Genomic DNA, 20,333 nt, shown 5'->3' with positions numbered 1-20,333 from the left:
TTTGCTGTTGCTTGAAGAGGGTAGTAGAGGAGTGGGAGAAAAGGTGTGGCACTCTCATGACTACCTGCATAAATGGGGAAACATTATCAGAAACATAAGAGGGAAATTCTAGTTTGAACATTGTATAAATTCAGCATTTTCCCTTCTTGGAAATCATACACTACAAGAAAAATGTTAAAAAGAAAAGCATACTGTCTTTAATAAAAATAGAAGAGAATTCAGACCTACAAAATAGGTAGAAGTTTTTCCAGAAACAATGGAGATGGAGCAAGGGTACGTGCAAGAAGCAATACCACAATAAGAATTGTTTTTGCAGGCTCTGAGATCTACAAGTGTGATATCCTCTCTAGGCACCTTCTCAAGTAGAAGAAAGCCAAAGGGGTCATGACCTGATAAGATTTAATTTAAAGGAAAACACATTAAATGAATTGAAAAGGGTGCTTTAATAGTGGAAGAGTGCAGATCACACTATACCAAATAACGTCATTTGAATATGTAAATATTCAAAAAACTCCCCTACCACCTGAAAAAAGTTTTTTTACACTTAATTTTTGAATCAAAGAGCAAAATGAAGATTTCAGAGTACTACTTAGAAAATAATTGTGAAAATACTGAATATCAGAGCTTTGGATTATCGCTAAGAAAAAGTATTATAACTTCAAATAATGACCACGAAAGAATGTAAATAAATGAATTAAGAATCCAACTTAAGAAGTTAAAGAATGAACAGTAAGCCTAAGGAAAGCAGAAGGAATTAACAAAGATAAAAATGGAAATAAACTTAATACAGAAAACATATCCAAAGCAGATTCTCTTGGAGTAGGTAGGGGTGGGGGGATGGGGGAGGAAATAACAATAAAATAAGTAGCTAACCTAATCAAAAAAATTATAAAAATATCTCGAGATGACCATGAATACTGAAAACAAAAAGGGGATCTTAAGATACTGCTCTGCGCAATGGTTAATTCTCTGTGAAAGTATAACTTACCAAAACAATCAAGAAAATAGGACATTTAAACAAATAGAAGAAGTTTAGAGAGAAGAATGTTATATTTCTATTTTTGTGTCTGCATGAGTGTGTTTTTAAAGGAGGGTGGGTGAAAAAAGAACCTTAAGAGAGAGACAACTGTGTGGAGGACAGCTAGCCAAACTTTCAACTCTGAGTTGACTAAAGTTATATTCTGAATTTTCCACTGCTAATTGCCAATTATCACACCCACGACTGTGGGCTATTTCACTTTCATTTATCTACCGTAAAAAAAAAATTGTCAATTTTATTTTGCTACTTGGAATGGCATGTTGATTCATAAATTGGAACATCAAATTGTTTTAAGTTGATAAGTAAACAATGTATATTTTGCACTTACTCATTTTCTAAACTTTTAAAAAAAAAATGCAACCGTGTTTCAGACATTGAGCTAAAATGACTGAGACACAGTCTGCTCTCAGGGAGCTTATGAGGCTACAGAGTAAGATACATACACACATATTGTACGGTGGGATAAAGTATCGGTGCATCCACATAGTGGAAATACTGCAGTAGTCCTGAAAAGTAGTAACATTATTAAAAATTAAGACACTTAACAGGGGGAATTGAGAGATGATGGTGAATTTAAAAAGCCTTTTAAAGATGGAGCTCAGCCTCAGGCCATAAAAAAAGGTGCCCTCTTAGCGTAATTAGGTACACATAATGAGAAAGTATAAGAAAAATATATTTCTATTAGTAAGGAATATAAAGCTTATTTGGGCAAGTAAGTAGAGCATATTTAAAATAGAATAGAGAAGATAAAGCCAGATTTTTGAAGGTCTTACAATCCAAGCAGAGGAATTTATATTTATGTCCAGAAATAAAGAGCCATTGAACATTTTTGAACATGGCCGACTTCTCAAATCTGCTTTAAAGTAAGTTTTTTGTTTGTTTTTTTTGCTGCTGTTGTTTTTTACCAATATAATAAGTTGCTTTATTTACAGAAACAGTATCAGATTCATCTTTGTATGGTTCAACCCTGGTAACATAATAGTGCTCAAGAGACAAGAGAAACCTGAGATGATGGAAGTAAAGATGCTGAGTCTGTAAGAGGGAAGACCAAATCAGCATTTAAACCAAACCATATCTTGAGCAAAGACCTTCACAAGTACCAGCCCCAAACGCCTGTAATTGGCCAAAATTTGATTGGCAATTGGTGCCTATTCATAGACAGCCTACAGTTAGTATCGGAAGATTAAAAAGATGATGAGGAAGAAAAAGACGTAGTAATGGACCGGGGGAATTACATGATCAAATTGGGGAGATATTCTTTTCCCTCATGCATCAACTCTCCAGAACTTGGAAAAATCAGAATCTATGATCCTTTTTGTTTTCTTTGCTTTTATTATTTTTCTAAGCTATTTTTCTTTCTGTGCCATGTATTTCATACAATTAATCCTGCAACTCTTCAGAATTTACACCATCCTGGGATTGTAAACCTGGAATGTATGTTTGAAACCCCAGAACGCGTTTTTGTCGTAATGGAAAAGCTGCATGGAGATATGTTGGAAATGATTCTCTCCAGTGAGAAAAGTCGACTTCCGGAACGAATTACTAAATTCATGGTGACACAGGTATTTTAACTCTTAGAACTAGAGGATAATTAAAAACTACATAAGAGAATTAAATAGTCATGCTTTTACCTATTGGGACAGTATGGGAATTGTTAACCTTAAATAGAAATACACCTTTTGTAAAATCTTGATGAACTGGACTTTTCATGTTACTATACCATTCAAGGGGTCAGATTGGGGTTTAGCTATGATTTTTTCAGATGTTGAAAAAAAATCTTCCTTCAATAACAGATACTTGTTGCTTTGAGGAATCTACATTTTAAGAATATTGTGCACTGTGATTTAAAGCCAGAAAATGTGCTGCTCGCATCGGCAGAGCCATTTCCTCAGGTGAGATATCCTCTGAGCTTTTTAAGTATCGTTACGACAACGTTATGAAGTACCTATGTAATGAAAGGCAGTGCTGTAAGTTCAACTATATAACCATTTTACAGAAATAAAAGGGTTAATACATGAATAATTTGACTTCAGATGTTACTAATTATATTATTTTCATTAAGATGTTTCAGACTTAACCAGATCACAAGGAATACCTTTTGCATGTAGACTGTTTGCAATCTACCTGTCTTCGTGGGTTGAGAATGAAGTGGGGAAAATTAGGGTTGGTTGGTACTTGGTGCTCAGGACAAATACCCCATAAAATAAAACAATCTTAGGGGTAACCCTGAATTGGGAAATAACTAGAGTTTGGTTGAGGCAGGTAGCCGACTCTTCTTCCTCTTTAAAGTACTGTATTTCAAATATTTTCACCAAAACCTACATAAGAATTACATTTCCTGTCAGCACCAGCGCTCACATATGACGATATGTGTGTGTTGGTGTATGTCCTATGTGAGACATACTGATTTATTTACTCAAATTTCATTTAAATAAAAAGTATTGATCCAAATTTGTTTCATAACCAAAAAATGGGTCATAACTCACAGTTTGAAAAAGTTGTTCTGAGGAATATATGTTGATGGTACCTCTCAGTGTTTTTCATGATTATATCATTGATGAATCTTCCCAAACAGCTAGAATATCTGTTGCCACAAACTATTGATGTATACATTCAAAATATGTACAACTAGACAAATGGCTAGAATAAAAACAGCAGATGGTATCTCACTTGGTAACTACAACTCAAATTGTCTTTTAAAGATTTATTTTAAGAAATTACACAGGTCTTTTAAAGAAGTAATCATATTCTATTATAATGTCTGTGTGGTTAGAAGTGATTGTCATTGTGAGGTCAAAAAGGGCTCCCTAATAGTTGGTGCTACATTTTAAATAAAGTGCTTCCATATGTTATCTCACTTGACCTTCAAAACAGTGTGGGCAAAGGATGCACACTCCTACAGCTAAGGCTAAAACTCCAACTTTCTCACCTCTGCTTTAGTGATTCCTATTACACTAGAAGAGAAGGGAAAATAACATTGTTTACTTGATAGTCCTTTTTGCTCAAGTGCTAGCTGTGGCCATGCTAAATAAGGTACCAAACTGCCACATTACCTTTATCAAGATATTAGCTGAAGTATGGCATTTAACAAAAAAATAAAAGAGTTCACAGTTTTTCATGGTCAATATCCCTGTTCTTAAAAGATTCAAGTAAAGTACCCAAATTTAATAAAGACACAGAACAAATATCATCATAAAAACATGTATGAGGGTCCCTATCCCATAAGTAGCAAGCAGCATTTGAATACACTTTCATCTTTGCTTTCCAGTCACGATTTGTACCACTGGTATTGTAGAGGCTAAATCCCTTTTCTCTCAATTTATATTAATGCTTTTTTTGAAGACGTTTTGTGAGTCAGGGCATTTCCTCCAGAAAGTACTTGGCTTTTTCAGCATGGATGCATCATTCATCACCAAAATCGAAACCTCTACTAGAAGACAGGCAGCAAGTTGTGTTCTGTGTTTGCTAAGCTTATCTCACTTCCAGAACACTCTTCCCAAATGGACATGGTGGTGACTGTAGCTACCTTCAGATACAACTTTTTTCAAGTGTAAATATCCGACTAGCAAGAATTTGTTCCACAGGCATAGAAAACAGTTAATTCTATTCTTTCAAGCACTCTCAAGCACTGCTCTTCTACTGGCCACATTAGTAGTTATGCTTGTTAAATACCTGTATGTGTCCAGGCACTGTGAGTCCACTGAGGATTCAAAAATGAAACATAATTCTTGCTCACATATGATAGAAAAGTGATCTCCTTAAAAGCCAAATGATAAAACATCAGCACCTTCCATTTCATAAAAAAACTTTGAACACTTATAACACCAGTCTGGCATTTGGCATTCTGGAAGCTAGAATTCAAAAATGGTTTTTTGAAATAAGTACTAGGAAAGCACTTCATACTATGTTAGTAATGGATCACAGGTTATAAATGTGTCTGCCTTTGGGAAAAGGTACTTTAGTTTCCCTGTCTACAGTTATTCGATATTCATAATCAATAGTTGGCAAGTGTGCTGAAATGATACACTGTCATAGTTAGAGACAGGTATGTATATAGAGATTGATATGTAAAATATAAAATCAACACCATCCTTTGAATTCCAGGTGAAGCTGTGTGACTTTGGTTTTGCACGCATCATTGGTGAGAAGTCATTCAGAAGGTCTGTGGTAGGAACTCCAGCATACTTAGCCCCTGAAGTTCTCAGAAGCAAAGGTTACAACCGTTCTTTAGATATGTGGTCAGTGGGAGTCATCGTCTATGTGAGCCTCAGTGGCACATTTCCTTTTAATGAAGATGAAGATATAAATGACCAAATCCAAAATGCTGCATTTATGTACCCACCAAATCCATGGAGAGAAATTTCTAGTGAAGGTAAAAAAAAATTGTAGCTGTGCCCTTTTGTCTAAAAATCTTCGTGATCCCAAATCAGCCTCTTTTTAATATCTTCTATTCATCTTCCAAATTCAATTACCAGTTTCTGGGCACTCTTCCTTAACATTTTCCGGGGCATAGCACTAATCCAAACCCCAACTGCTTCATTTTGAAACTACTAAAATATCTTTTTAACTGTCTTTCCTGGTAACCACTGCCAAATCCATTTTCAGGCCAACACTGCTTTCGTCTAATCTGCTCTCAAACATTTTGGCCTCTGTGCTGCTGCTGTAGGTGTGTGATACTGCCCAAGCTTGCTTCTAGCCTCATCTCTCACTACTCCCCTCCACAAACCTGGTTGTGTACTTTCTTCTGAACTAGTGTTTGCATTTTGCTGAGGCCTTCCCCCTGCCTATAGTCCCTCCTCCCTATTGAAATACTTCCAGTTCCTCAGGGACTCAGCGCCTTCCCTGATGCACATGGTGGACCACTGTTTAAAGTGGAACAATGGATCAAAGTCTGGAGTATTTGGAACAAAGAGAGACTCGTAATTAAAATACTGATGGAAAATCTGCTATTTAAGTGGTATACAGAAGAGAAACAGAACTAGTATAAGTCTTTCATTTGGCTCATCTCTGGGTCCAGGCCTTAGTATCAGTATTTCAGTTGTATCATTTTATAGGGCTGTATGTAGTCAGTATGTAGTTATATGGTTGCTTTGGTTTTGCAGTTTGTCCATTTCTCCAAAAAACTGGATAAAATGTATATGCCAAGATCTCACCACATATACCAAAACACCATGAACTATTTGTTAAAATGTATATAGTATGAACTTTTGGTAATAAGTTATTACCCAAATCTGAGCACTTCTGTAGAGGTAAAGCAATGATTAGAAAGCAGTATGTCATTGGAGGGGGAAAAAAATCAGCCTATAATCAGTCGGTTTTATTCATCCTAAAATAATAATAGTTAATTCTTAGAGCTATGTGCTAAGCACCATTCTAAGCCCTTTATATATATTAAACTAATGTCATCTTCATTTTACAGATGAAGGAAACTAAGGCAGAGTATAATTTAGCAACTGACCCCATATCACACAGAAAAGGTGATAGAGTAACTTCTGCCCAGTCAGGCTGGCTCCAGTCTACTTTTAACCTGTACTCTATATTGCCTCCTTAATAAACTTAATAAAACAGGTATACACTGTAAATTTAGTAAACGTTTGTGGATCACTAACATGTTAGGCAGAGTCACAGGTTGTGGATACTTCATACACCCAAATTCATGTATCTGATTTTGTCTTTCCTTAGCAATTGACTTGATAAACAACTTACTTCAAGTGAAGATGAGAAAACGTTTCAGTGTGGACAAATCTCTTAGTCATCCCTGGCTACAGGTAAAAAAATGTGTATCTTTCTTTGGCAGTCCTCATTTGAACAGATGATTGTGATTTCTCTTACCTAATGAAATCGCTCTAAGATCAACAGATTCTGCATGTCTTAAAATAACATAAGTGTTCTTCACTGATTACTTTGTACTGTAACTGAATCTCTGGAAGTTTTGCAGTACACCATTAAAATGCAGAACCAAAAGCAATGAATTAGTCATTTATAGGGCTTTGTGTGTTCACTTCACCTTTTTGTAAGATAAGCATGACATTTTGTCAAATATATTTTACTTTTAAAATATTGACTAAAAGATTTATATTTGCATCAGAGAGATCAGAAATGCCATTCGAAATGTTTTGCTTACTTCCTCCAAAGGCTGTTGCATAGACTTGTCAAAAGATACTCCCAAGCTTCAGAGTAAAGAAAGCTTTAGAACTATTATAAAGGGAGTTAGGAGTAGAATTAACTTCAAAACAAATGCAGTCAGTTACTCTCAGCAATTATCAAATTATCCTAATAGAAATTCTAAGCACTTTTCCCTGTTTCAAGGAGCAAGGTATATATAAGGCCTTTCATAGTATAAAACAAAATGTTTTAGTGATTATTATTAGTCACCTCAAGCCTGAGGCATTTTTTTTTTTAACTTTAGAAACTAGTTACTTCATAGGGACTCTAAATTTGAAAAAGTATTTATCTTCAACACTGGTAATTTAAAATATTACAAATGGAACTCACTTTGTAACAAGTACTTATGAGCAGGGGTTGTCAATTATATGACTAGGGTGCTAAGCAAAAAAAAATGGTTGACAGCATTTTGCTCGTGATTCATAATCACTTCATTTTTTTCTAGGACTATCAGACTTGGCTTGACCTTAGAGAATTTGAAACTCGCATTGGAGAACGTTACATTACACACGAAAGTGATGATGCCCGCTGGGAAATACATGCATACACACACAACCTTGTATACCCAAAGCACTTCATTATGGCTCCCAATCCAGATGATATGGAAGAAGATCCTTAGTTATCAATGAGCTAACTTCAGTAAGGGAGGATTTCATTTTATGGCCTGATATTTTGCTACACAACTGTTGTTTTTTTAGAGGTTATCTGCAAGGATGCAAAGACATGAGGAAATAAAGGAATCAGTGACACCAATACTGTAGTTCATAAGTAGGTACAAGAGGGCAAACTGACTAATAAAAGCACATAATGGAACCAAGATGAAGCTTTTCATAAACTGTTATAAGCAATAACTGGTTTTTATATAATTCTTCCTAATCCTTCACTTTAGTACAATAGTGCACTTAATTTATCCTCCCTTTCCTGTTCTTGTATTATTTTTTTTTAAAAGACAAAAGGGCAAGCCAGAGTCCAGTTATTGCATAGCTTAACCAAATCATGCAAGAGTTATAAGGTTGATTACTAAAAAGGTTTGCATTTAAGAGATAACTGAGAGGCTACCAGCATGTGATTTGCTATAAGATTGTTAAACATTTGTTTAACTGACCAAAGAGAGGCACTGAGGGGTTTTTCCTAGATTCCTGGAAAAGGAGTGCTGGACTGTTTCACCTTTCTTCTTTAGGTCCACCAAGACTCCAAAACCTTTTTGGAGCTGAGACTCTGAATATGCTCTCTACAACATAAAAATTGTCACCTTTTATGAGTATATTACAATAGCCTCTAAGGTAAATGTGGGACAACTGATGTTACAAAAACAGGAGTAGGGACTGCTGGTCTGAGTGCTGAGTTATTACGTATGTCTTCTCGTAGCTCAAATCTGCTGCTAAATACTCATGTTCCCACTGACATCACTGTGATGCCAGTTAGATTCCAATATTCAGTGGGTGTAGATCTATAATTGTACGATTTATCTCTTTACACAGGGCTGAATATTTTGAAGAAGAAAATTAAGTATATACTAAAATTAAGGCCACTGCAGGGTCATTTAATGCTACAGGAAAGAATAGCGAATAGTATCCTTTTTTTCTTCCTTTAGGTTATTGGAAGGCTTTACAGATATCTGGAATATTTTTAAATCAGTTATTTTAAGCAGTTTGTACAAGTGGGTGCAGTTGAGTGTGAAACACTTAATAGTTTATAAGGGTAGGGCTATATTATCAGCAGAGCAAATGAAAGAAAATATTTTTTCTAACATTTCAGCTCCAGCAGCCAGCTAAAGAAATTTTTTTCTATTCATATATATGAGGTTAGACTTTTTCATAGCTTTTTGGAAGTTACTAATAGTTAACCCCCACCTCCCCCCGCCCCAAAAAAAGAAAAAAAGTTTAATGTCTGGGACCATCCACTTATAAAATCTAATGGCTGTTTCTTCATTCCTCAGTAATCATTGTAAACTCCCCCCGCCCCCTCCAAAAAGAGCAGAAGATATGGAGTCAGAATATCTGGGTTTAAGTCTTTTAAGTCTTGGCTCCCTTCTTTATTAGCTGTGTTTGCCTGGTCAGGTGACAATCAGTCTGAGCCTTGAGTGTCTCAGTCTATAAAATAGAGTATCATAGTTCTTGCCTCTACCTTCTGTGTTGTGAAGCTCAGATATGAAAATATTCAATAAATATAAAAGTGTTAACTATCACTACCCACTGAATTTGAGGTGACAGAGGAAAAGATTGTTCATATTTGAACAAACTAAGACTGAGTGGAGGGCCTTTTGAGATCCCTGAAGCTATTCCTTTACCTAAAACTACCTAAAAATATCCTTGAGAGTAGTAGCAAACCTGCAGTGCCCGTGTTCCGAGCTCTTCACATGTTAACTTATCTTCATGACAGCATAATGAACCCCATCTCACAGATAAGGAAATTGAGGCAAATGGAGAATAACTCCTAAAAGTTACACGGTATTTAAACCCAGGCAGAGTGGCTCTTGACCATCTTTTATCCACTTAACCATTTTGCTACACTGCTTCCCCGTAAATATCTCCAGGAGATATCCACAATGTCTCTCTGTATTTCATATAGAAGTTTCAAAAATCAAATTAATTTTGCAAAGCCTTTTAGAAATGTATGTTCCCAAGTATAGAAGATGATTTCCCCAAATTTCTCCAAAGTAAGTCTGTCCATATCAACATGCTAAAATGGAATAACCTGAGTCACTAGGCACCCTATTGTGGTTTTATTGCATAAGGTGAAAATTAACTGGAATGTTTGTTTGCTATACTTATATAATCAATCTTTACAAGCCATGAAATTAATTGCACTCTTTTTGTTGTTGAATGCCTAAGTTTTCTAAATTTGTAAAAGCACTGTCATATAATTTGGAGTTGAGTAATTACTCCAGATACTGTATAATCTGCATAACCTTTTTTTGTCTTGAAGTCATTTGTATAAGAAATAATTGTGAGAAACATTTGATAATGTACAAAGTAGTCTATAATGACACTGTTCAGTACATTTTTATATCTTTTTGTTACATCCCACTTTTTGTAAATATTCTCAAAGAAGCTTAATAATAAAATGTATTTCCATATCACCATATTTTTCCATGTGAAAACCTGCACCTATCACTAGTTGAGGTATCTAAGCTTATTTGGTTGTGTTATTTTCCCAGGCCTTGGTAAGAACTATTTTGAAAATAGTATTTGTAAATGGAACTAATGCTATATTTAAGAACACTGACTTTTTTAACGGCCTAAAATAAAAAACAACTCATTATTACAATTTTATATGAAATTTGAGGTAATTATCTAGAGGTCTCATTTCTTGGAATGAAATTTTGGAATAATTATAAATTTTTCAGGAACTACCATCAGGTAGTCTACTACAACTGCCAGATGACAAATAAATACCTACTATCTAAGTAAATTTTCTAGGTTTTATGATATAAGGCATTGCCTGACTCTTCCCCTTAATTACAAAAACTATTAAATAATTGGGATGAGCCAACTATGGGCGTTTTCATCTTCCAAAAGTTCTCCCAAGACTTCAAAAAAAGAAAATAAATATGGAAATGAACTAAGGGTGACTAGGAATGACCCATGTCTGGACAGCATCTGAAAAATAAGGCCTCCATTTACCAATTCGGTTCTGTTATGCCAGAGAAGCAGTAAAATGCATCAGTTCATCACTCTGCCAATGAACTCTGCCAATATAATTATGCCATAAGTTCAAGACACATGGCTAATATTCTATCCCTTTAATCTTACTTGAAATTTGTTGCTAATATAACAATTCCTCACAACTCCATGTGTACGATATTAAAAGTTCTGTGAACCAAAAAATGAGAACTAAAACTTGACATCTGAAAATAAGGGAAAATTAGCTCAATTGAGAAAATTATTTCTCCTAGGTAGTCTACATTAACTCATATTTCATGTACATGTCAGGTGACTTTAAAATTTTTTTAAATCTAATTTTGTTTCTGATTATAAAATTCATAGAAGCATACAGTAAAAAATTCAAATACCTTAAAGGAGAACAAATAAAAAATTCTCTTCCCACCCCAAAAACTCACTTCCAGATTGGGCATCCTTTTCTTCCTTCTTGTGTACAAGTAAATATCACAAAACAGAAAACAACCAGTCTGCACCAAAATATTTATTTCTCGGGAATTACTGATAAGCATTTCTTTAAATGTAGCTTTTCTCCAACACAAATGGAATCATAACTAAAACATTTTGCACCCTACTCTTTTCACTTACTAAATCTTAGAGAACTTATGTCACAATATATTGTTCTACATCATTTTTAAAAATACATGGATAATTTAACCAGTCCTCTGTGAATGGCCAATTAGGCAGTTTTCCAGTTTTTATTAAACTAATCAGTGTTCATGTTTACTTTTCGAAATAAAATAAAAATTTAGCAATTAGCTTTATTCATTAAAGGAAGCTCAGTTTCATGATAACTTGTTTCCTATGTGAGAACACACACTTGTTCCTGGAGTCAGACACAATCTTAAAAGATCATTGTTTAGTTGTATATAAGGTGGGCTATTTTTATTGGCTATGAAGAGATAAAATATTTTAATACTTATTTTACCTATGATACATGAAATGTGTTCCCTCTATTTTTGTTTCTTGGGCAGACTTTGAGGGTAAAAAAGTCCAAACTGAAATATCACTGCCAAGCAAGTTCACTAAACCCAGCTACAGGTGATGGAGAGGGTTTTGACTGACGGTCATTCCTTTGATGGCTTCTACCACGAAGTCTCTGATGAGGCAGCAAGGCAAAAAAGTTAAATCTTTCTCCCATCTTCTTAGGATTCATTAACATGTCATACCCCTGAAGTAACTGCTGCCTTGATGATGGCTCGTCTGATTTGTCTAAAAGAACCTAGAAAAAAAAATTTCTTAGTAAAAACAAGACAGGATTTCTAATTATCTGCAGCAATACTAATGACTGTTAGCTATTCGATAAACCTGTGCTTAGAATGTGTTTCTGATCACCTGCCTCAAAGTCGGGGTGCTTCTTAAAAACAAACGTTGCTGTGACCCAAAATGTTGCTGTGATTTGAATGTTTAACAAATACTCCCAGATGGTTTGATCTACACTGAAGGGTTACAGTGTCCTCAGAACAGTTACAAAAATTCATATCCCAAAATGTGGACAAGTTTTCTAAAGAATGTGAAACTATTTGAAAGTCTTAAAACTCTACCTCATATAAAGATGCATGAAACTTAGGCTGCTCCACCCCCAAGGCATCTGGTTACACTAAATTCTACACTGCTGAGAAGACTGGAAGATGAAAGTTCTGGTAAACTACAAGAACATTAAGGCCAGGTGAACTTATTATTTAAAATACATTTTTTTAATACTGTGAAATTAAAATATTTAATGATAGTGAAACAAATCATTACCTTCAGCCGGACATCAATGCCCATATTTTTTAAAAACGTTTGTTGTTTTATCGGACCCAGAGAAGCTACTTTTTCCTGTGCCATTCTGCGCAAATAACTGAAGTCCACATCAGCTGTTAGGTCGGCTGTTCCTGGGGCAATTAAGACATCATGAAGCTTGTGGCCACAAAACCCCTTGAACATAATTTTTTAAATGGTGAGTTTTTGTTTTATGGTGTCATTGTCAAAATTAAAGAAATGTTGTCATTTTGGTACATTTTACATAACTATTAAAAAAATATATGGCCTAGGTCAGTGGTTTACCAACTCTTAAAATGTAGTAGCAACCCTTTTCTTGAAATGAGCTGCTATGTGGAAAACCTAGTAATACCCTTGACAGTTATATAACATTTTCATTTATGCCCATGGTGATGGAATGGGGGAGATCTCATTAATTTCTCCAGATGACTTCAGGTTATTAAAACCTAGATGGTGTTTTACAAAGTATATCCATTAACTTTGTGAGTCAGAATCACCTGAAAATATATTACCATGCTCTATTCAGACCTAGTGAATCAGAATCCTGGGGGTAAGACTAGGAAATCAGCATTTTTAACAAACACTCCAGGTTTTTCTTAGGTATAATAAAGTTACAAATTGAGAACCACAGATTTAGAATATGAATAAAAGCATTTAGTTAAATGTATTTCAATTAAAGTATAGTAAACAATTGATCATATTCAAAGAACTTAAGAGGCTGCTTAAGAAACAACAAAAAAAAATACATCTGGAGAGGAAAAGATGCTGAAAATATGATAGAAAAAGTCTGATTACAGTAGCTACATTATATCTGCAAAGAAGTGCCAAAAACAATTTTTTTAATGGAGGGGCAGGAAATTTTAAGATGGTCTTTCCATTTGTATTATTTAGATGCTTACTAGGATCTATGCAAACCTAGGTTCTACAACTTAAGGAAGAATGTAGACAATTCAGGCCCTACTTAAAAGAGAGCTGGACAGTTGACTTAGGCTTAGGAATAAGATCTAGAGTTAAGAGTATTATAACAGCAATTAACATTAATTATAACATAATATAAAACAACAAAGCTAGGCTCTGTGGAAACCAAAGATAAAGATCTTCAATGAGTTCAAACCTAACAATTGATAATTAAGTAAATCATACCAATTAAACAGTTAAATTCTAATAAGTCATGTTACTGAATTATACATACCCTGAAGGTATCTGTCTTAGTTCCATCATGACCATAATCTGCAATCAGTGCAGCACCTCCAGTTAGTGCAATGCGCTGAGAAAGTTCCTGGATAATAACACCAGCATCAGGACACACTTCCACGTGATCCCTTGTTTCATCGTGCTGGTAAGGGAACAGTCGGAAGAAAATATTTTAAAAGAACTGTTTCTTTAGGGTTTCTTGCGTTTTTTTTATTTTCAGGGTTTTTTAAGAAGAGCATTTCTTAGTTACAATAAAAATAAATTCATTCCCAGTATATGTTCCCTGCACTCAACTTTTCAATGACATCCTTTTTATTATACAGAATTTCCTGGATCTTTGATGCCATCCACTAAGCTTACAAAGACATTTCAATTTTAATCCCTTTTATAAAAAGACATATGACCTCCAACCCTCCAGGTGGCCAAGTACATTATCACTTTACTTATGGTGCTATTACTTCTACATTATAATTCACATAAATATATTACAATGGATTGAAAGCATAGAAAAGGGGATTTTTTGTGTGTCTGCTCAGAAGAGTGCCTGCCACATAACAGGCACTCAAAAAATGGTGCCAAATGAACAAATGACATAAAGCCAATATAAAAAAGCAGACCCTATTAAACAACTATGATACCTTCTGTTGGGGCTAAAGGTATACCTAATGATATTCCCTAAATCTAGAAATATCAGTTAATGAACTATGGCCAATATACCTGAGGCCCTTATTTCCCAAGACGTTTGAGTATTAACTAAGGGTCCTCAATAAGTGCAGATGAGCTTAAAAAATAAAATGTCAGATATTAATACTTGTCAACTTGACTAGTATATATGAAATTTCACTAATTCCTGAGATAATGGAAAATTTATTTTTCTTCATTAGAAAAACGTACACTAACACCTGCTCCCTCCTAACACCATATAAAAATGAAGTAGTGACCTGCCCTGACATCTCTGCCTACAATAGCGCAGGTCTAACAGATACAGAGTTAGAAAACTCAGCTCTTGAATCTCAGCTCTTCCTACTACTTACTAGAGATGAATTACTTAAGCCTTTCAGAGTCCATTTCGTCATTATACATGTACTAGAATTACTGTCAAGGATTAAAAGAAACAACAAACCACTTAGTCTCCAGTGCTATTAAATAAATTACTGTGGTTTAACTATAAAAACCATGCAGTCAGCCACTTCAGGCATAAGCTGATATATTACAGTATACCATGCTGACAGTCTTTCTATTTTAGACTGCTCTTCGAGATGACAGTCTCTATTACCATTTGCCCCATTCAAATGAGAGGGAAAATCATTACTCCCTCTCTCATAAGTGAATGCTACTCAAGTCAAGAACTGAAAGGAATCACAATTCCCAGGGCCAGGGCGTTAGCTCTTGGTAGTTTTACAAGTTTGTTTCTCACTCAGGTAAAATTCGGTAGCCAAAAGATGAAAATACAAAATGTTCACAAATGCTTCGGCTGATGTTTTAACTTACTTAAGCTTTGCAAAAGAAACTTAATTCATAGATTAATGTTGAAAAGCTCCTGTGCTTTTTAAAAACTGATAACTTCTGAAGCAGCAGTTTTTAATTATGGCAAAATGAAATCTTTCTTTTTTTCCTGAGCTGGTAAAAAAGGAATAAAATAGGCAATCTAAAGCCTAAACACTCCCGAGAAGTATGTTATTTTTGAACCTTAACACACAACCCCAAGATAGACAGGCTTTTGTGCTTATTCCTTAAATTTAATAGAAAACTAGTAAATCTGCCATTCTGGCAGTCTAGAATCAAATTTAGATGTGGGTGAAAGCAAAGAAAAAAGGCATGCTCTATGATTAGCCCAAAGAAAATGATAATAAAACATATAAAATAGAGTTGTTTTGAGAATTAAATGAGGAAATACAGAGTGTCACATACAAAACACTCATTAAATACTGTTGTTACTGTACAGTATACTACATTGTTTTCACGGACATCAAACCATCCTTCAAGAGACAATACTGCCAACATTTGATAGGTAAATAGAGAAGGTAGTTGCTGAATAAGCACTTATTCTTTCTCTTATTACATTACAGTAAGGTCACAGCTAAGAAATGATTTTAACCTAGTCTCCTGACTCTAGATCCTCTCCACTTTTCACAATTAATAAAAAACACCTCACATGTTGCCAGCAACTCCTTCCCTCTGTAAAGGAATTCTAAAATAGTGACTCAGAAAATAAGACTTTGAAGATTTGACTGGCAAACTAAGAAGAAAAAAAACTTAATCTTACTTGTATGAAGGCTTCTGCTGGGGTGGCACAAGGCGCCAAAACAAACCTCAGTTTATCAGAAACTTGTGGGTCAATATCAACAAATACTTCTCGCCATCCTTGTGGTGTTTTCTAAACACAAAATAATGCAAAAAAGCATATTTTTCCAAGTTTGTTCTCAAAATTGCCTCTACCAAAAATAACGATCAGTTTTCTCCTCTTCCCATAAATAAGATAGATAAGTAATACTTAGCACTCTACCAGTTAAAATTAAAGGCATTACTTCATTTCCTTTAAACAATGTGAGTAGACTGATAGATGCAAACTATTAATATTGTTTAATAAGAGATGAAGCTGTAGAAGATAAAACAAGCATGAAAAGTGCCCCCAAAATGGAAAACAGACTCAGGAAGACTAATCAGAAGCTTTTGCTAATAAATTACTACATAGTAATACATACTCTTAGCCTTGAAGTTACCAGTACACATACATTATCACAAAATCTTAAATCTCCTCATAGAAAGAATGAATAATTTTAATCTTTGGAATTTAAAAATATTTGCTAAAAAGTAATCCTTCATTGTTCTATAGCTATTTACCATCTTACATTCTCATTTATTTTTATCAGAAGAATTAAGAATTCTTAATAATTATCTTAAGAGAATTAAGAATCCTATTTAATATTTCATTTTTGCTTTCAATTCACATTCATGAGAAATTCCAAATATGTACATATACTGAATAATTAAATGCCATAAATATTTATTCTTACAACAAAAAGCTCTTTGTTATTCAATTATAAACATGACTTTTTTTCCATCATACCTGAAACTTATGCACAGGAAGAACGTCAAAAAATTCATGTGCAAGATAAAAGCTGTATGCTATTTAAAAATAGAACAAAAAAAATATTGTTTAAGTATTTTTAAGATAATTGGCTCTTTTGCACATTAACAAAAAGTAAAATGCCTAGTTCTTTGTACTGGAACCTATGAGGCTTCCATAATCGCCACTACCACAGAATTATCCCCCTCTTCACAGCAAACTTACTCTGCAGAGAGTACAGAGGATCAATTATTACTATTCTCATTTCCATATATCAGGGTCAGAGAGCCCAAATATCTCAATTATCAGTTTACTCTTATTCATCACTAGGCCTGAAAAAAATTAGAACTCAAATTTGTTAGCTGAAAAAGACGTGAATTTCCAAAATTCATCTGAGACCACTGAGGCCAGGAACAGCTGAGGTGTCTTGCCCAAGATGAGACCACCTCAAGTTTGAGCCAGAGCTCATCGATGTAGGATTCCTGAGGAGTGCAGAGATGTTCTTGCAACACACCGCTTGCCTTTAGGCAAGTAAGGATGTTCAAAATATAAAATAATTAAAATAAATCAATCTATTAACACTGCTTCCTCCAGTCCCTGCTACCCTAGGCTGCTTATCAGCAGTACTATCTAAGGGGTAGAGAAAAACTAAAAAGTACACCAACGATGTGCATTGTGGTTTTGGTTTTCGGTTTTGTTTTTGTAAAACCACATGAAATTCACTGTTCCTTCACATTAGGCAATTTTATTTTCTAATACAATGCCCTTTTGTAGTTCACTACGCTCTATGGTAAGGAAATTGGCGCACAAAATCTATTACAGATGCTCCTCAACTTACGATGGTGTTATGTCCTGATAAATCCATCTTAAGTTGAAAATACTGTTAAGTCAAAAATACATTTAATACACCTAACCTACCAAACATCACGGCTTAGCCCAGCCTACCTTAAACGTGCTCAGAACACGTACATTAGCCTACAGTTGAGCAAAATCATGCTGCTGCCGCTGCCCAGCATCATGAGAGCATATCCTACGGCACATCAGTAGCCCTGGGAAAGATCAAAACTCAAAATTCGAAGTACTGAATGCATATCACTTTCATGTCATTGTAAAGTTGAAAAATCCTAAGTCAAACCATCATAAGTTGGGACTATCTGTATATTGCTCTACAAGGTTGTGGTCACCTATCACTACTTTCAGGGGTTGTGATGAAAATTCTCTCATTAATCGATGTAAAATCATTACCTTTTGGAACATCCTGCAGATCTCGGTACCAGGAAATAGGAATCCCAGACTTAGTAACACCTTTCATGTATACTGGTGACCCAGCACTTTGCTCTAACGGGATCTTCTCATCAGTCAGTGTTAATGCTTGAATCTCGCTTAATTTTTGGCTGACCTCTACCAAATGTATTGAAATGTCACAGTTTTTCAGTACAGATCCAAGCTGACTGAATACCTAAGTAGAAAAAGAAAAATTGGCAGAATGTGTTGAGCAGACTTTAGGTTTTCCAACCACTGAATTCAGTAATTTGCTCAAGTTATAGTAGAATAATTGGTTCCAGAAAAATTTGTTCCTCACACAAGCCACTGTCCAGCAGTCTATGAGAATCATAACCTGTTAGAGTTATTAAATATAGTTTATACAGGAAAGGAACAGAACACAATTTTGTTTCCTAATGATAAAATTTAGAATTATGATTAACAAATGAAAATAAAAGATTAAGCATCCAATAAAACAAGGATTCTGATCAGGGAGTCAGGAAAAAGACCAAGAAAATCAAATGTATATAGCCTAAATTTTATAAAGCTCCCATGTCTATGAAATAATCTCTTCTTTGAGATGATTAAACTGTATTCTCAGGAAATCAAATGTGAACAGCACCAGTAACAGCTTAACTTTGGGATTCTTTCACACTTTCAATTTTTTTTTAGCTATGCAAATTTTTTTACTGTTGTAAACATGAGAAAAAAGGAATATACTAATATTTTATCAATATTTTAATGCTAAAAATTCAATGCCAAAAGCATAAAGTACATCGATATTTTTCATTTGAATTTAATTTTCACTGGTATTTGCTGACTTTTGAGACCTGAATATGCAATTACAGAATGATAATGATTTTCCAAATTTAGTTTTAAGATGAAACTACAAATGGAAAAACTTCTTTCCAAGAGAAAAATCCTTCAGAAAGTATGATCAAAAATGAAAACAAATCTATAATTATGTCTTTGCCTATTTTCTTTACATTACTTTTAAATTCTCTGGCTGTTTAAGAGTTCTTAGACTGCATCTAGGGAAGCATCCTTTATACATTTTAAGAGCTGGGAGCCTGATTTTCAAGTACTTGCAACAACAAAAGTATTGAGAATCTTACTATTTTATATGCAAATGACTTTACCAATTTAGAGATATAAGTATAAACTTCAAAGTTTAATAGTTACCTATCATGTACTACAAACAATATTCCTTTTTAACATTTTTATAAATTAGGTAAAAATGATAGAATACATGGAAAAATACCCACTATCTGATTAAAGAAATGGGACATGACCCTTACCTTTAAAGCCCCCATGTTCTCCCTCACCCTCAGATGTCATCGCCATTCTGAATTATAAGTTCATCATTTCCTGGCTTTTCTTTATAAATGTTAATATATTTGTGTCACCAAACATATAGTATTTAATGTTGACTATTTGGGGATTTCATATAAATGTAATAATATGAAGTGAATTCCTTTACAAATTAGCTATTTTCACTCAACAAGATGCTGAGGACCATGTTGAACATGGTTGCAGTCTACTCTGATTTCATGTATTTTCACAGCACCTAGTATTCCATTGTCAGACTGTACTACAATTTATTGATCTATTTTCCCACCCATAGGCATTTGGGTTGTTTCCAGTTTTTTGCTATTCTAAGTCATGCTGCTGTATTCTTGTACCTGTCTCCTGGTACATACATGCACAAGTTCCTCTAGGGTATACACATATGCCTAGCAGTATAACTGCTGGGTCATACAGTACAGCTTCTCAGTAGTTGCACCAAATTATACTCTTATAAGCTCTACATTTCCCCATCTTTACCAATATTTGGTGTTGCCACACTTTCTAACTTTGAGGGTACAGTGGTATCTCGCTGATTTTAATTTTCATTTCTCTGACTACCAGTGAGTCTGAGCATCTTTTTGTTTTTATTAGCTATCTGAATTTCCTCTTTTATGATGAGCTTGTTCACATATTTCACCTGATTTTTCTATTGAGTTATTTGTCAACTTATTGACTAAAGGAACTAGTTCTTTGTTGGTTATGGGTTGCAAATAACTTCTTCAACTTGTGGCTTGTCTCATCACTCTCTTTATGACGTTTTTGAAGAACGAAAAGTTCCTAGTTTCTTTAAAGAACAAAAATTTCTTAATTCTAATGTAATTGGAATTAC

At 34.4% G+C, this 20,333-nt stretch overlaps 2 protein-coding genes across 4 annotated transcripts in view; one reads left to right on the top strand and one right to left on the bottom strand.

The window, feature by feature from the left end:
- PRKD3 (protein kinase D3) overlaps positions 1–10,475 on the top strand; it is a 53,608-nt gene extending 43,133 nt beyond the window's left edge. The window contains exons 15-19 of the mRNA XM_006910395.3: positions 2,440–2,601; positions 2,833–2,931; positions 5,144–5,411; positions 6,722–6,807; positions 7,650–10,475. Of these exons, the coding sequence (XP_006910457.1) occupies positions 2,440–2,601; positions 2,833–2,931; positions 5,144–5,411; positions 6,722–6,807; positions 7,650–7,823 (789 nt within the window). The 3' untranslated portion in view covers positions 7,824–10,475. The remainder of the gene's footprint in view (positions 1–2,439; positions 2,602–2,832; positions 2,932–5,143; positions 5,412–6,721; positions 6,808–7,649) is intronic.
- An 860-nt stretch (positions 10,476–11,335) lies between these two features.
- The window catches only part of NDUFAF7 (NADH:ubiquinone oxidoreductase complex assembly factor 7), a 14,217-nt gene continuing 5,219 nt past the window's right edge, over positions 11,336–20,333 (bottom strand). For all 3 annotated transcript variants that reach the window (XM_006910393.3, XM_025045682.1, XM_015588253.2), the window contains exons 5-10: positions 18,140–18,353; positions 16,895–16,953; positions 16,091–16,201; positions 13,823–13,966; positions 12,613–12,786; positions 11,336–12,088 (exon numbers count right to left, since the gene is read on the bottom strand). In XM_006910393.3, the coding sequence (XP_006910455.1) occupies positions 11,873–12,088; positions 12,613–12,786; positions 13,823–13,966; positions 16,091–16,201; positions 16,895–16,953; positions 18,140–18,353 (918 nt within the window). In that variant the 3' untranslated portion in view covers positions 11,336–11,872. The remainder of the gene's footprint in view (positions 12,089–12,612; positions 12,787–13,822; positions 13,967–16,090; positions 16,202–16,894; positions 16,954–18,139; positions 18,354–20,333) is intronic.

The sequence above is a fragment of the Pteropus alecto genome, unplaced genomic scaffold (assembly GCF_000325575.1).
Source record: "Pteropus alecto unplaced genomic scaffold, ASM32557v1 scaffold61, whole genome shotgun sequence".
NCBI classification, from domain to species: Eukaryota; Metazoa; Chordata; class Mammalia; order Chiroptera; family Pteropodidae; genus Pteropus; species Pteropus alecto.
Note: the sequence above shows the minus strand (reverse complement) of the source record. Positions and strands in the feature narration are given on the sequence as shown.